Consider the following 16,171-nt stretch of genomic DNA (forward strand, 5'->3'; position numbering starts at 1 on the left):
GTTTATAGAGTCTAATAGCTTAGGGATACTTACAAATTAATAGCATCTTTTTGGAGCACTTCATTATAGTCTTTGTAATCATGGAAAAAGAAAAAGTCCTTTGCCATTTTCATATATGTATTCATCTTTGAGATTGAAGGGTTTAATCTTTTCTTGTAAATGTCATTGCATTTTTAAGCAAAGACTTTCATAAAATGTTCAAACCTCATTAATTCTCAACTTTAAAATTTTGGATTTGACATTTACTAAATATTGATAATGTAAAACTTGTAAATGTGCAACATGAAGTTTGTTTCTTAATTTTACTATTGACCCTTGGGTTATCTTGGGTTTAGTGGCCTTCTTTATCATAGTCCCTGTCTTTTTAAATCAGTGTTTACCTTTTCCAGCAAATTCAGCACCCAACAGCTTCCATCATAGCGAAAGTAGCAGCAGCCCAGGACCAAGTCACAGGAGATGGCACCACCTCCAATGTCCTGATCATTGGGGAACTGCTCAAGCAAGCCGATCTTTACATTTCTGAGGTATTAAAATTTCATACTATTTCAAAGAAAGTTTTTTAAGTTTAATTTTAGAGAATATGAACTAATTGTAATTAAGATAATCTTAGGGGGCTGGAGAGATGGCTCAGCCGTTAAGAGCTCTTCCAAAGATCCCCAGTTCAATTCCCAGCAACCACATGGTGGCTCACAACCATCTGTAATGAGATCTGGTGCCCTCTTCTGGCTTGCAGGCATGACTGCAGGCAGAGTACTAAGAATACTGTATACACAATAAATAAATCTTTTTAAAAAATGGACTTTAAAAAAATATAATCTTAGGCTTTTCCAGACTCAGGCCAGCTGGCCTTGGTGAGTTCCCAATAGAACATCCCCATTGTTTCAGTGAACATAGCGGACAATGAGGACTACTGAGAACTCAAGAACAATGGCAATGGGTTTCTGATCCTACTGCACGCACTGGCTTTGTGGGAGCCTAGGCAGGTTGGATGCTCAACTTACTAGACCTGGATGGAGGTGGGGGTTCCCTGGACTTCCCACAGGACAGGGAACCCTGATTGCTTTTCGGGCTGGGGGGAGACTTAATTGGGGGAGGGGGAGGGAAATGGGAGGCGGTGGCGGGGAAGAGACAGAAATCTTTAATAAATAAATAAATTTAAAAAAAAATATAATCTTAGGTAGTCATAAGTGGAAACCGATTTTTATTTTCCAACAAAGTAATGTCCTTTTTGCTGGGACTGAGGTTTTCCTGGTCCATAAGTTCCTGAGAGGGGAGTGAGGATTGGGGAGAGAAATAGACAAGTGACAGAAGGTAGAGTCGGGAGGGCTTTCAGTGATGCTGTAGAAAAGCCCCAAGCTTAACACTGTGAAGTCCTTATATACCCTAATCTAAAGGGGAGGGCACAAGGCTCCCGTGATACAAGGAACAAGCAAGCATAATTACCTCCTTACATCTCAAAACACCTAGTAATCATGCCCAAAGGCAAACATCCTGCTCTCTGGCCTTCTAGGAGCAAAGCTCTCAGTAGCCACACCTTTGGTCAAGCATCCTATTGTTCATTCTTAAGAGCAAGAATAGGTTTGAACTCTGATCTTTAGTCAAGATGGAATGGATCCAAAACTGGGCTCTCACACTTTTATTGCAATTATGTATTTTTAAAAATATAAATATTTGGGCTGGAGAGATGGCTCAGAGGTTAAGAGCATTGCCTGCTCTTCCAAAGATCCTCAGTTCAATTCCCAGCAACCACATGGTAGCTCACAACTATCTGTAATGAGGTCTGGTGCCCTCTTCTGGCCAGCAGGTATACACACAGAATATTGTATACAAAATAAATAAATAAATATTTAAGAAATGTAAATATTTAAATATGTATAGAAAGGTTAAAAAAAAGAAAACTTCCCATGTACCCATGAATCATGCTTACAAAAGAAAATGTTACTATTAAAGTTGAAACAAAATTATGTTTCTTTAAAATTAACTGGGGAAAAATTACTGGAGGGTTTTCACCTTGTGCCTGTGTTTACTTTTCTAGTCCATCCTTCCTTCCTTAACCACCTCTCTGCGCTCATCTCTTCACTGGCCTATGGAGTCGTCATTCATATTTCTGTGTCTGTGCCTTTGCCCAGTCATGCTCTTTCCTCAACATTGGAGATGTCTTTTCTACAATATTTGAGTGCTCCCTCTTATTCAGAGACTATCTTGGCAAAGCATAACCTGGTCAAAGTGGAGATTCTGACTTCTTTATGTTCCATTTAGTACTGGGCATTATCTATTCAGTGCCTGCAACTTGTCTCATTTAGAATGATTGGGCTTAAATACTGGGAACTTAACGAAAACTGTCTTAACTATGCAGAAATCATCATCTCACACAAGAGAACGGTAAGGGATAAGGTAGGGTCTGTGGCCGGTAAACTTAAAAGTTCAACCAACCATCAAATACCCAGGTTCTTTCGGTCCCTAAGCTCTTCTGAGTGTAATACTGCTTCCTTCTAAGTTGGATCTTGAAGGTCAAACAATCAGAGGAAGTCAGCGCTACTTATTTCTTCCCTGAATGGTTGAGAGGAAGTTGCAATGTGTCCTACTTTCAGTGTGACTTCTTTCTTCTGTTTTGTTGTCACTGTTTGTTTGTTTTTGTTTAGAGACAGCTTTCACTGTGTAGCTCGGTCTGGTCTCACACTTGTTGTGCAGATGGGACTGACTTCTAACTTACCACCTTGCTCCAGTCTTCCAAGCTCTGGGGTTACAGTCATGTACTCCCAGCACTTAGCATAATTTTTAGAATCACTGAATTCTCATTTATAGTCACAGTATATAGATAATAAACAGGAAATTAATCATAGCATCAAACAGCTACAGAGAATTCTATTATCCAGTCTGCAGATTTCTTTCAAATTTCACCACTTGTCATAAGAGTGTCTTTCCCAGAGAAAGGAAGCTCTAGGGTAATGCCTTGTGTGTAGTTGTCATATCCCATTAGTTCCTGAAGTGCCGTTTATAGTTCATGGCATTGCTACTTGAAAAAATTACTCTTATTATTTATATGTGGAGGTCAGAGGTCAACCTGTGAGAGTCAGTTCTTTCCTTCCCTTTGTGGGCCCTGAGCAAACTCAGGTTGTCCCTCTTGGTGGCAAGTACCTTTACCTTCTGAGCCATCTTGCTGGCCTGGAATTGATACTTGAAAGTATCTTAGGTTTATTTTTATTTTATGTATGTGAATGTTTTGCCTACATGTATGTATGCCAATCACATGCATGCCTGGTGCCCTTTGAATTCAGAAGAGTACATTGTGGAACTGGAATTGTGGATGATTGTAGGCCACCATGTGGGCTCTGTAAATTGAATCCAGGTTATCTGTAAGAGCAACAAGTGCTCTTAACAAAATATAAAAAAAATTGAAATAATCCCGTGTATCTTATCAGATCACCATGACTTAAAATTAGAATTCAACAGCAACACTAATTCTAGAAAGCCCACAAACACATGGAAATTAAACAATGCTCACCTGAAGCATCAATGGGTCAAGGAAGAGATAAAGAAAGAAATTAAAGACTTCCTAAAATTCAATAAAAATGACCACACAACATATCCAAATTTACGAGACACAATGAAAGTAGTGTTAAGAGGAAAGTTCATAGCACAAAATGCCTACATAAAGAAGCTGGAAAAATCCCACACTAGAGAATTAACAGAACATCTGAAAACTCCAGAACAAAAAGAAACAAACTCACCCAGAGAATTAGATGGCAGGAAATAATTAAATTGAGAGCTGAAATCAACAAAATAGAAGCAAAAAGAGCAGTACAAAGAATTAATGAGACAAAGAGTTGGTTCTTCAAGAAAATCAAGTGATGTGGGATTCCCCTCTGTATGCTGTGAATACCATTGGTTAATAAAGAAACTGTCTTGGGCCTGCACAGGGAATAGAGGTAGGCGGGGAAAACTAAACTAAATGCTGGGAGAAAGAAGGGTAGAGTCAGGGAGAAGTCATGTAGCCCTGCTGGAGACAAATGCTGGAACTTTATCCGGTAAGCCACTGCCATGTGGCAATACACAGATAAATGTAGATGGGTTAAATTAAGATGTAAGAGTTAGCCAATAAGAAGCTAGAGCTAATGGGCCAAGCAGTGATTTAAATAATATAGTTTCTATGTGATTATTTTGGGTCTGAGACTACCCTGAAACCCAAACCACATAAAGACATTACTAAGAAAAAAAAATTACAAACCAATCTCACTCATGAACATTGATGCAAAAGTACTCAATAAAATACTGGCAAATTAATCCAAGAACACATAAAAAAATCATCTGTCATGATCTAGTCAGCTGCATCCCAGAGATGCAGGGATGGTTCAAAATATAAAAATCTGTCAATGTAATCCACCATATAAACAAACTGAAGAATAAAAACCACATGATCATCTCATTAGATGCTGAAAAATCTTTCAACAAAATATAACATCCCTTCATGATAAAGGTCTTGGAGAGAGTAGGGATACAAGGAACATACCTAAACATAATAAAGGCAATATACAAAAGCCAGCAGTCAACATCAAACTAAATGGAGAGAACCTTCCAGTGTTTCCACTGAAATCAGGAACAAGACAAGGTTGCCCACTCTCTCTATATCTATTCAGTGTAGTTCTTGAGGTCCTAGCTAGAGCAACATGATACCAAAAGGAGATCAAGGGGATACAAATCAGAGAAGAAGAAGTCAAACACACTATTTGCTGATGATATGGTAGTTTACATAAGGGACCCCAAAAATTCTACCAAGGAACTTCTACAACTCATAAACACATTCAGTAATATAGCAGGATACAAGATTAACTAAAAAAAAAAAAATCAATAGCCCTCCTTTACACAGGCGAGAAATGGACTGAGAAAGAAACCAGAGAAACATCACCCTTCACAATAGCCACAAATAGCATAAAATATCTTGGAGTAACTCTAACCAAACAAGGGATGACCTGTATGACAACTTTAAATCTTTAAAGAAAGAAATTGAAGAAGACACCAGAAAATGGAAAGATATCCCATGCTTTTGGATAAGTAGTATTAACATAGTAAAAATGGCAATCTTACTAAAAGTAATCTACAGACTCAATGCAATACCCATCAAAATCCTAGCAAAATTCTTCACAGGCCTCGAAAGACCAGTACTCAACTTCATATGGAAAAGCAAAAAACCCAGGAGAGCCAAAACAATCCTGTACAATAAAGGAACTTCTTGAGGCATCATAATCCCTGACTTCAAACTCTACTACAGAGCTACAGTACTGAAAACAGTCTGGTAACGACATAAAAACAGACAGGAGGACCAATGGAACTGAATTGAAGACCCAGATATTAATCCACACATCTATGAACACCTGATTTTTGATAAAGAAGCAAAAAATATCAAATGGAAAAAGAAAGCATATTTAACAAATGGTGCTGGCATAACTGGATATCAGCCTGTAGAGGCATGAAAATAGATCCATATCTATCACCATGCACAAAACTCAAGTCCAAATGGATCAAAGACCTCAACATAAAGCCAGCCACATTGAATCTCATAGAAAAGAAAGTGGGGATTACACTTGAACGCATTGGCACAGATGACCACTTCCTAAATATAACCCAGTAACACAGACACTGAGAAAAACAATTAATAAATGAGACCTCCAGAAACTGAAAAGCTTCTGTAAAACAAAGGACATGATCAACAAGGCAAAACATCAACCTATAGAATGGGAAAAGATCTTCACCAACCCCACATCAGACAGAGGACTGATCTCTAAAATATACAAAGAACTCAAGAAATTGATCATCAAAGAACAAATAATCAATAAAAAAATTGGGGTACGGACCTAAACAGAGAACTCTCAACAGATGAATCTAAAGTGACTGAAAGACACTTAAGGAAATGCTCAACATCCTTAGTCATCAGAGAAATGCAAATCAAAACAACTCTTGAGATTCCATCTTACACCCGTAAGGATGGCCAAGATCAAAAACACTGATGACAGGTTATTCTGGAGAGGTTTTGGGGTAAAGGGAACACTCCTGCATTGCTGGTGGAAGTGTAAACTTGTACAGCCCCTTTGGATATCAGTTTGGTGATTTCTCAGAAAATTAGGAAACAACCTTCCTCAAGACCCAGTAATACCACTTTTGGGTATACACCCAAAGGATGCTCAATTGTACCACAAGGACATGTGCTCAACTATGTTCATGTCAGCATTGTTTGTCATAGCCAGAAGCTGGAAACAACCTAAATGCCCCTCAACCCAAGAATGGATAAGGAAAATGTGGTGCATTTACATAATGGAGTCCTGCACAGCAGAAAAAAAAATAATGACATCTTAAAATTTGTAGGCAAATGGATGGATCTAGAAAATATTCTGTTGAGTGACCCAGAACCAGAAAGACAAATATCATACGTACTCACTCATACGTGACTTTTAGACATAAAACAAAGAAAATCAGCCTACAATTCACAATCCCAGAGAACCTAGACAACAATAAGCCCCCTAAGAGAGACATACATGGATCTAATTTACATGGGAGGTAGAAAAAGACAAGATGTCCTGAGTAAATTTCGAGCATGGGGACCATGGGACAGGGTTGAAGGAGAGGAGAGAGGAAGGAAGGGAAGCAGAGAAAAATGTATAGCTCAATTAGTTCAATAAAATCAATTAAAAAAAGATTGTGAATTTGAAGCCAGACTGAACTATGCATGCATCAAGATCCTCCCTCTAAATGAATGAATTCTTTTGTGTGTGTGTGTGTGTGCTGGCAACTGCTCTGTAGGCTCAAGATTGTTTGAGGGACTGAAGTGATGTCTCAGTGGCTAAGAGCACCTGTTGTTCTTGCTGAGGACCTGGGTTTGGTTCCCAGAACCTTCATGGTAACTCAAAATCATCTGTGACTCTAATTTCAGAGGGCCCAACTCCATCTTCCGACCTCTGTGTGTAGAAGCATGCACATGGTGCATATACATACATGCAAACACTCATATACATTTTAAAAAAATTTTTTCAGATATAAAGCCCGAGAAATAATTTATGAATAATACATACTTACATTAGTGCCATTGTTGTGGGTCACATTTTACCATGCTTGTTACTAAGAGAGCATAGCTAACTTTTGTTTTGCATCTTTATTGTGTATTTATGTTGCTACACCAGGGCCTGCACCCTAGAATCATAGCTGAAGGATTTGATACTGCAAAGACGAAAGCACTTGAAGTTCTGGATGAAATTAAAGTAGAAAAGGAGATGAAGAGGGAAATCCTCTTAGATGTGGCTAGAACATCCCTGCGAACGAAAGTTCATGCTGAACTGGCTGACGTGTTAACAGAGGTATATGATCCAGCGGTTGTTTAGCAAGGATAGCCATACATTTGGTGATACTCTTCTTTTTTTCTACAAGATAACCAAATACTGCACATGACTTTTCAGAAATATCAAAGAAGAAGGCAAGCCTTTAAAATTCAATCGATCACAACAGTATTTTTAATTTCCCCAAGGCATCACGCTAGTGCTTACATGACTTGAAAGCTGGGAGAGGTTCACTTCCCGTGGCTTATCTCTTGTGGAAGCTCTTGGACAGTGTCTTCAGCTAAACCTAAAGGTCCATATTTGATTATAGCTGGTGACACATGAGCAGGCTGTTTTGGCAGTTGCCTTGTAGTTAGGGTTTCTGCTTTTTTTTGTTTTGTTTTGTTTTTTGTTTTTTGAGACAGGGTTTCTCTGTGGCTTTGGAGCCTGTCCTGGAACTAGCTCTGTAGACCAGGCTGGTCTCGAACTCACAGAGATCCACCTACCTCTGCCTCCCGAGTGCTGGGATTAAAGGCGTGCGCCACCATCGCCCGGCTTAGGGTTTCTGCTTTAATGAGGCAAGATTGACCTGATATATAAGATTCTCATGTTTATTTGATTTACTTCTAAAGGCAAACTATATGCAATGTAAAGACAAAACTGCCTAGGCAGTTCTGGCAGACTTTGTATCCAGTGGTTATTATTTGATTATATTATTGTTCCTCAGCTTTGCTGTTTCTCCTCAAACTCCAAATCAGGAACAAGGAATTGACAATAACCAAATTCATGAGGCATTGCCACGTGAAACAGGCACAAGTGTGCCTCGTGTGGCACTTACTTGGTGGCCATGCCTTTGACTTTGAAGCTTGAAGCCCTTTCCCTGATCAGTCTGGTGATAGGTCACTTGGACCAGAAGTTTCTTTTAGTCTGGGTAATATGCCCCTTGTATGCTTCTTTTTCAGGCTGTGGTGGATTCTGTCCTGGCTATTAGAAGACCAGGTATCCCTATTGATCTCTTCATGGTGGAAATCGTGGAGATGAGGCACAAGTCAGAAACAGATACACAGTAAATTGCATAAAATTTACAATACTCCCCCGTTCCCCCCGTCCCCCCTCCGTGTGTGTGTGTGTGTGTGTGTGTGTGTGTGTGTGTGTGTACCACAGCATGCTTGTGCTTGTGGAGGTTAAATGACAGCTTGAAGATGTCCCTAAGCAATTTGTGAATTCCAGGGACCAAACTCAGGTTTTCAGGTTTGTTATCTGCTAAGCCATCTCACCAGCTATATTTTGGCAATACCTAAGTTCTGAAATATTTGGCTTTATTCAAATGTACTTTCATTGATTTCATTAGTTTTACTCCATATTAATGTATTCATTTAAATATGAGTTAGCTACAGTGGGCCCATCACTTCCAGGTGTTGAAATGAGAAGTAAGCCAAACACATTCTCCTCAAGATGGTTACAGTTCTAATTAATCTAATCCACTGGAGGCTGGAACACAATCATGCGTGTGTTTTAATTTTTTATTTATTTTTATTTTTCCAAGACAGGGTTTCTCTGCAGCTTTGAAGCCTGTCCTGGAACTAAGTTTTTGTAGACCAGGCTGGTCTCGAACTCACAGAGATGCCCCTGCCTCTGCCTCCTGAGTGCTGGGATTAAAGGCGTGCCAACCACCGCCTGGCTTCATGTGTGATTTTATAGCATTCAGAGAAAATCATTCTGATCAGAAAATGAACTGCAAAGCTAAGAGGCTTCTAGTGAAGCAGGGGAGCTGGCCATGTCAAAAAAGAACCTTCTAAGCAGAGAAAATAATAATTGAAAATACCTGGAAGTAGAAATGGGCTTGGAGTGATCAGGGTGCCTGCAGCACCAGGGAGAGGAGACAGCAGGAAGGGCTGAGGTGAGGGCCAAGAGGAGCAATGATGACTGAGGACTTAGTTATTTAGAAGTTTTAACCCAAAAATATATATAAACAAAGAGCAGCGGTCTCTCATGCACCTCTGGCTTTTATCTTTGCCAGTTTTCAGTCTAATTTCAGCGGTATACTTCCCTTCTCCATCTTCCCCTTCCTTCTCTGAAGCCTCCTCCTTACAGATAATTTTTTTCGCCCTTGAGATGAGGCCTCGCTGCATAGCCCAGACTTGAACTTGAGATTCTCCTGCTTCCCATGTGCTAGGACTAACCGAGATCATTTTGAAGCAAATCTTGAAATAATATTTCACTTTAAAATACTTTATTTAGAAATAGCTATTATCAATATTAACTAATATACCTCTAAAATAGTACAACTCCTTAATATATTATTGTATTTAATTCATAGTTCAGTTTTGATGTTTGAGTGTTTCCAGTGAGTTTAATTTTGGTTGGGCTACAAACACTATCTATGTAGCCCATATGCAGCTTACATCATTTCCTTAGGATCAGTTAGGTTTTCTATTCTGAATCTTCAAATTTTAGAACAAAATTGTCATAAAGATCCTGTTCAAAGGATTTACTTCACTCCCATTCTCTCTGCCCACCTTCCCTCTCATTTCCCCCTGGCTTTTTGTTTGTTTGTTTTTGTTTTGTTTCATAAGGCCTTTCTCTTTAATTTTTTTGACTTTTGGTTAATGGCGAGTGAGAGCTTTTTGCTTCTTCTGTTTTGCTGAAACAGCGCTCAGGTCGTTCATTGTCTGCTTTCCTCGTTATTACTTAATTACAGCCCTTCACTTTTATTTTATTCATTTATTTTTGCCTTTGAGACTGGCTCCCACTTCCTAGCTTGCTACCCTGGAACTTCTAATCCTTTTGTCTTGGCCTCCGGAGTGCCAAAATTACAAGCATATGCATTTTATTACTTTTAAGATAGTTTCTTCTGGGACTGGAGAGATGGCTCAGTGGTTAAGAGCACTGACTGCTCTTCTAGAGGTCCTGAGTTCAATTCCCAGCAACCACATGGTGGCTCACAGCCATCTATAATGAGACCTGGCGCCCCCTTCTGGCTTGAGGGGCACACATGGAAGGAATGCTGTACACATAATAAATAAATAAATAAATTAAAAAAAAAGATAGTTTCTTCTTTGCCTTCCAAAGATTTTACTAAAGAGTGGTTTAGGTATAACAGGACTATCTTAAGGGCAAGATTAGTGTTAAAAGTGCAGACAGGAGTAATAGAAAGCAGCTTGGAGGTGAACCTCTCTTGGAGGCAAAGTCTCTGTCGCCCAGGCTGGTCTGGAGTTTGTGGCAGTCCTCCTGCCTCAGCTTCTTGTGGGATTACAGGCAGATTACAGGCAGACTCGTGCCCAGCAGTGCAGCCTGCCTTTGGAACAGTATCTCCTGATTCGTCCCTGGTTTCAGGACATGCTTCTGCCCCTGTTTGTTTTACTCTTCTGCTGATCTGCTTTGTAGTGGATCTCAACCTTCCTAATACTGTGACCCTTTAATACAGCTCCTCATGTAGTGGGGACCCCCAACCGTAACATTGCTTTCCTTGCTACTTCATAACTGTAATTTTGCTACTGCTATGAATTGTAATGTAAATATCGGATAGGCCGGAGATCTGATACGCGACTCCCCGAGGGGTTGCAATCCACAGGTTAGGAACTGCTGCTTTAAAGCCGCAGCCAGTCTCCTCTTTGTTTTTTCCCTTCTGCATCTCCTTTTGTGTCTGCAGAAGCTATTTGTTGTCAAGAAAAGTTGGCTTAAAAGTGAGTTTTGCTTTGTTTTTGGTTTTTTTTTTTTTTTTTTTGCATGCTTTCCTAAGGGTGTGGGTTTGGTCCCACTGGCAGACAAACTGGCTGAGGATTGTTGGAAAATGTAATACATTTAAAAGGTTTTCTAATTTCAATTTTCAACATGTGTCTTAATTTCAAAATATATAGAATAATTTAGTTATTGACTCTGGTTTAATTATATAATGGTAGGGGATACATTCTATAATATTTCACTACTTTGAAATTGGTTGAGATTTGTGTTAAGGCTTAAGTATAGAGTCAATTAATTAGTTTATTTTATGGTTTGTTTTTCAGGGGGCAGAGTTTTACATTTACTGCCCAGGCTGGCCTTAAGCTCACAGTAATCCTCTTGCCTCAGTCTCATGAGTCCTAGGATTACAGATGTGAGCTACCATGCTTGACTTAAAAGAATTTATTTTTAATGTTTTATGCTCTTGAAAAAGAAGGTATGCTGTGGTTGCTGGGTACAGTTTTCTATCAAGGGATCAATTTTGTTAATGCTGTTGTTCAGACCTTCAGTGTCCTTATTGATATTCTGACTGCTTATTTTGTCAATTACTGAGACATGTTGATATCTTTAAATATTATAACAATATCACCATAGATTTAGTTTTGACAGCTTTCATATATGTTAAATGCATATTAAATAAGGTCTATCTATGTAGCCTTGGCTATCCTGAAATTCACTATGTAGAACAGGCTGGCTTCGAACTCACAGAGCTCTACCTGCTTCCTGAATGCTAGGATTAAGGCCTATGCCACTATGCCTAGCAATTTTATATATTTTGAGACTATCTTGGCCTGGAGATGTAACTGAGCATAGAGCTCTTGACTAATATCTTAAAGGCCCTGAATTCTATCCTCAACAAAGAGAAACCAAAAACCAAAACTGTCTTATTAGGTGCATACAGGAATTTTGTTGCTTCTGTTGTTTGACAAGGTCTTGCTAAGTACTCTGGACTAGCCTTTAATATAGGATCCTCCTCCTGCCTGAGCCTCCTAAGTGCTGAGATTACAGGTTTCTGTCACCATGCCCAGCTTTAGGTGTGGCCAGCTTTTAATATAGCGTATGTCCCTCACACAATGAACTTTTTGTGCCTGTATTAAGTGGCCATATTTTCTCTAATATCTTTTTATTCCAGTATTGAGGATTGAGCCAGGCTCTTGCATATGCCGGACATATGCTCTACTACTGAGTTATAACTCCATCCCTCTTCTCTTATTTTTTATTATGAGATAGGATCTAATTAATTTATGAGGGCTGGCCTTGAATCACTCTGTAGCCAAAGGCCTTTGTTTCTGATTCCCCTGTCTCAGCCTCTCAGGTATCTGGGATTACAGACCTGAGCCACCAGATGCACTTAGAAATGTCTTAAAAGTAGAATCTATTCCACGTGGATACAGTTTCTATACCAGTTTTCTCTTTTTAAGGTTTTTTTGGGGGTGGGGTGGTGTGGGAGGCTCAAGACAGTGTGTCCCTGTGTAGCCCTAGCTGTCCTGGAACTCTGTAGACCAGGTTTGAACTCAGATATGCCTGTGTCTGCTTCTCTAATGCTGGGATTAAAGGCATATACTCAACTATGAATATGTTTTCATTTAAGATTTTTTAAAAATTATATTTTATGAGTGTTTTGTCTGCATGCATGTATGTGGAACATATGCATAGCCGGGGCCTGCAGAGGTCAGAAGAGGGTGTCAGAATCTTGTTATCTACCACATGGGTCCTGGGCACTGAATCCTGATCCTCTGAAAGAGCAGCACATGCTCTTAACCACTGAACCATCCCTCCAGTTCCCACCAGTTTTCTTTTTATTAGTATAGGCCTGTCATATTTTTTGTTTTTCTTTCAATATTCTTGTCCTTATATTTTAGAAGATTTTTTTTTGTAAGTGATCTATGGGGCCAAGTAGAAATTCTTAATTGGGTAGTCTTTATATTTCAATTGAAATAACTAATTTATTACATTTAACATTGTTATGAGTATATTTGATTTCAAATCTATCTTTCTACTTTCTGTTTATTTCCCATTGTCCTGTGTTTCTTTTAATCAACTTTTCATTTTATTGGCTTCATCATTGTATTTTTCCCCTCTACTAATTTGCAAATTTCATACTTCTACTATTTTTCGATTAGTAGAGATTATGTAATTATAGTAATTTATAGGAGTCTACCCTTAATATCTTAATATCTTTTCTGGGTAGTATTCCTGTTTACTCCTTCCTGAAGCATATTGTTACTGTTCTTTAAAATCCCACTTGATAACTACTGCTATTTCATACTGTGTTTGCAAAGATTTATCTTCATAATTCCAACTTGCTTTGATGTTTATGGCTTTTTACATCTCAGCTTCCACTTGAGATTGCAGCTCTCTCCCACTTACTTGCTGGAGATATTTTCCAGGGTTCCCAGTGGCTGTCTAAATAGTACAGCCACTGTTCAGTCCTCTTTCTCCCTGGCCCTTTCCTGTGTACCTGGAGGTAACACATTCAGCTTAGTTTCTTCGTTTTCATCTTCCCTTTCCTCCATGAATGACTCTGCAAGTCCACAGATTTCCTTGTTAATATTACTCTGATGTGACAGAGGGTCACCAAGACCAGAGATGGACCTGAGGAACCTCCTTCAGACAGGGAGCATTGTTGTATTTTCCTCTGCTCACTGTTTGTCTTGTAGATCTCTTCTACTTGTGTTGGCTGGAGGTACACTGTCAAATGTTGATTTGCTTTCATTTTTCACCTTTTGGTGTTTTTATTGGGCCTAAAAACTAGGCTTACAATTCTAGATGATTCTCATGGTTCTTCAGCTTCACAGTGGTGCGAAGGTGATACACATTCAGGAAAACCTGTACTTTGAATTTTACATTTTGATGTTCCTCCAGCAATATATTGTATGACACTTTCTTGTGATGCTGAGTAGTGGAAATGAGGCTGTAGAAATGGTACAGTGGCTAGGAGCCTGGGTCCAATTCCCAGCACTCACTTTGTAGCTCATGACTGTAACTCTAGTTCTAGGAGATCTAGGGCCTTTTTTCTGGTCTCTGCTGTTATTACATGTACATGGTGCACAGACATTACATGCAGACAAAGTGTATACACATTAAAAACAAAAAATGGGGGCTGAAGAGATTGCTCAAAGGTTAAGAGCACTGACAGTTCTTCCAGAGGTCCTTAGCATAAACAGAGACTGCACCTTTGTTTTTCTGGTCACCCAAACCCGAATAATCACACAGAAACTATATTAATTACAATACTGTTTGGCCAATGGCTCAAGCATATTCCTATCTAGCTCTTGTATCTTAAATTAACCTATTTCTATTAATCTATGTATCACCACGAGGCTGTGGCCTACTAGTAAGGTTCTGGCATCTTTCTCCTTCGGCAGCTATGTGGCATCTCAGTCTGCAGTTGCCACCCAGATGCAGAGGAAGCAAGATGAAAATGCTGAGCTGAAAAAAAGGAACCAAGCCATGTGGCTAAACAAAGATAAAAGTTATGGGTTAATTTATGAGAGCTAGTTAATACTCCTGAGGTAATAGGTCAAATAATATAATTAATATAAGCCTCTGTGTGTTTTTTTGAGATTGAATAGCTGCAGGACCAGACAGCACAGAAACTACACCTGAGTTCAATTCCCAGCAACCACATGGTGGCTCACAACCCTCTATAATGAGATCTCATGCTTTTTTTTTGGTGTGCAGGGATACATGCAAGCAGAACACTGTATACATAATAAATAAATCTAAAAAAAAAACCCACAAAAAACCAAGAAAGATAACCATAGAACTGGAAGTAGTGATCCATCAAATTCAAATCCCCTTACCAGCCATGATGTGATGTTTCTGATTTCATCAGAGGTGCAGAGGAAAAGAATCTGAAGTAAAATGATCAGTTCACATCTAGTATAACAGTAATCACTACAAGAAAACCCCTTGTGGTCCAGGTTCTAAGACAGGGATCATTTTCAGATAAGAATCTATGGTAACTGAATGACTTACCCAGTTCTTCTGAGATCGTTAAGTGATTACTTCCATCACTATTGAGCAGGGAGTGGAGGCTGAAGTTACCATTGTAACTGCCTAAATCAACTATTTTAATATATTGACTCAATCAGCTTTTTTAAACCCTGAACTTTGGAAACTTCAATGTTTAGAATTTGAAAAGAGATTAAAAATTCACCAATGGAGATGGAGAATGGGTGACCAGGGAGGTGGGGAGTCAAAGAGTGGTGTCTCTGTATCCCAGCAGAGTCAACGGTGTTGAAGCATAGTGTTGGGAACTAGAAATTGATCAGTACATTGATTCAGTAAAGAGGCAGAGATGAAGGCAAGCCCAGGAGAAAATGGTGAGAGACGAGGTGTACTGTGGTCAGTTTTGATGTCAACTTGACACTAATTAGAAGGGGATTTGGGAGTGGAGGAGAATTCTTTGTTGAGAAGAATTGGAGACTGGTGGGGACTTGTGGAGGTGGTGATGGGATGGTTTCTATGCGGAGAGAATAAGCATGAAAGGTAAAGAATAGTGAATGTATAATTTTTTCCTAAATAAGGTCTTTATCTTCATTTGGGAGCTAGAGTATTCTAGTTAGATTAAAAACGTGAAGATTCCTTTATATCTATGTTGAACTTTAAAAAATGTCCTTCCTTCCTTCCTTCTTTTCTTTCAACAAGATTTTACTCTGTACCTAATAGAGCTACAACTCACTGTGTAGTCTAGGCTTACTTCAAACTTGTGGCAATCCTCTTGTTTATGCCTCCCAAGTACTGGTATTATAGGTGTGTGCTACTCTGCCTAGCTAAAAATGTAATTCTTTAGTACATAGCAAATATTGGGTCTAAGTATTTCTTAAGGGTCTGGGAGTATAGCTAAATGATAGAAATAATCTAAAATGAACAGGACCTTGGTCTAATCCCTAGCACCACACATACTCAAAACAGATTCTTACAGGGCAAGGAGAGGGCAGGTAAAGTGTTAGGTTTATATATGTCTGATGACCTGTGTTTGAGCCCTGGAAGCCATGTAAAAAGCTGCATGAATGGGCTAGCTAGCCTGGAGTATGTTGCTCAGTGGCAGACACAATAGGAGTGAGCATGCCTCATCAAGATGGAAGGTGAGAACTGATTCCACAAAGTTGTCCTCTGATCTCCACATGTATGCTGTG

General features: G+C 39.2%; 1 protein-coding gene across 6 annotated transcripts in view; it reads left to right on the forward strand.

Moving 5' to 3' along the window:
- Cct6b (chaperonin containing TCP1 subunit 6B) overlaps window positions 1-16,171 on the forward strand; it is a 38,831-nt gene that overhangs the window by 3,519 nt on the left and 19,141 nt on the right. For 5 of the 6 annotated variants that reach the window (XM_075942296.1, XM_075942301.1, XM_075942298.1 and 2 more), the window contains exons 3-5: window positions 390-524; window positions 7,173-7,346; window positions 8,267-8,370. In XM_075942296.1, the coding sequence (XP_075798411.1) occupies window positions 390-524; window positions 7,173-7,346; window positions 8,267-8,370 (413 nt within the window). The remainder of the gene's footprint in view (window positions 1-389; window positions 525-7,172; window positions 7,347-8,266; window positions 8,371-16,171) is intronic. The other variant, XM_075942300.1, reaches the window with a different exon arrangement.

This window comes from Microtus pennsylvanicus, chromosome 11, assembly GCF_037038515.1.
Source record: "Microtus pennsylvanicus isolate mMicPen1 chromosome 11, mMicPen1.hap1, whole genome shotgun sequence".
In the NCBI taxonomy this organism is placed as follows: domain Eukaryota; kingdom Metazoa; phylum Chordata; class Mammalia; order Rodentia; family Cricetidae; genus Microtus; species Microtus pennsylvanicus.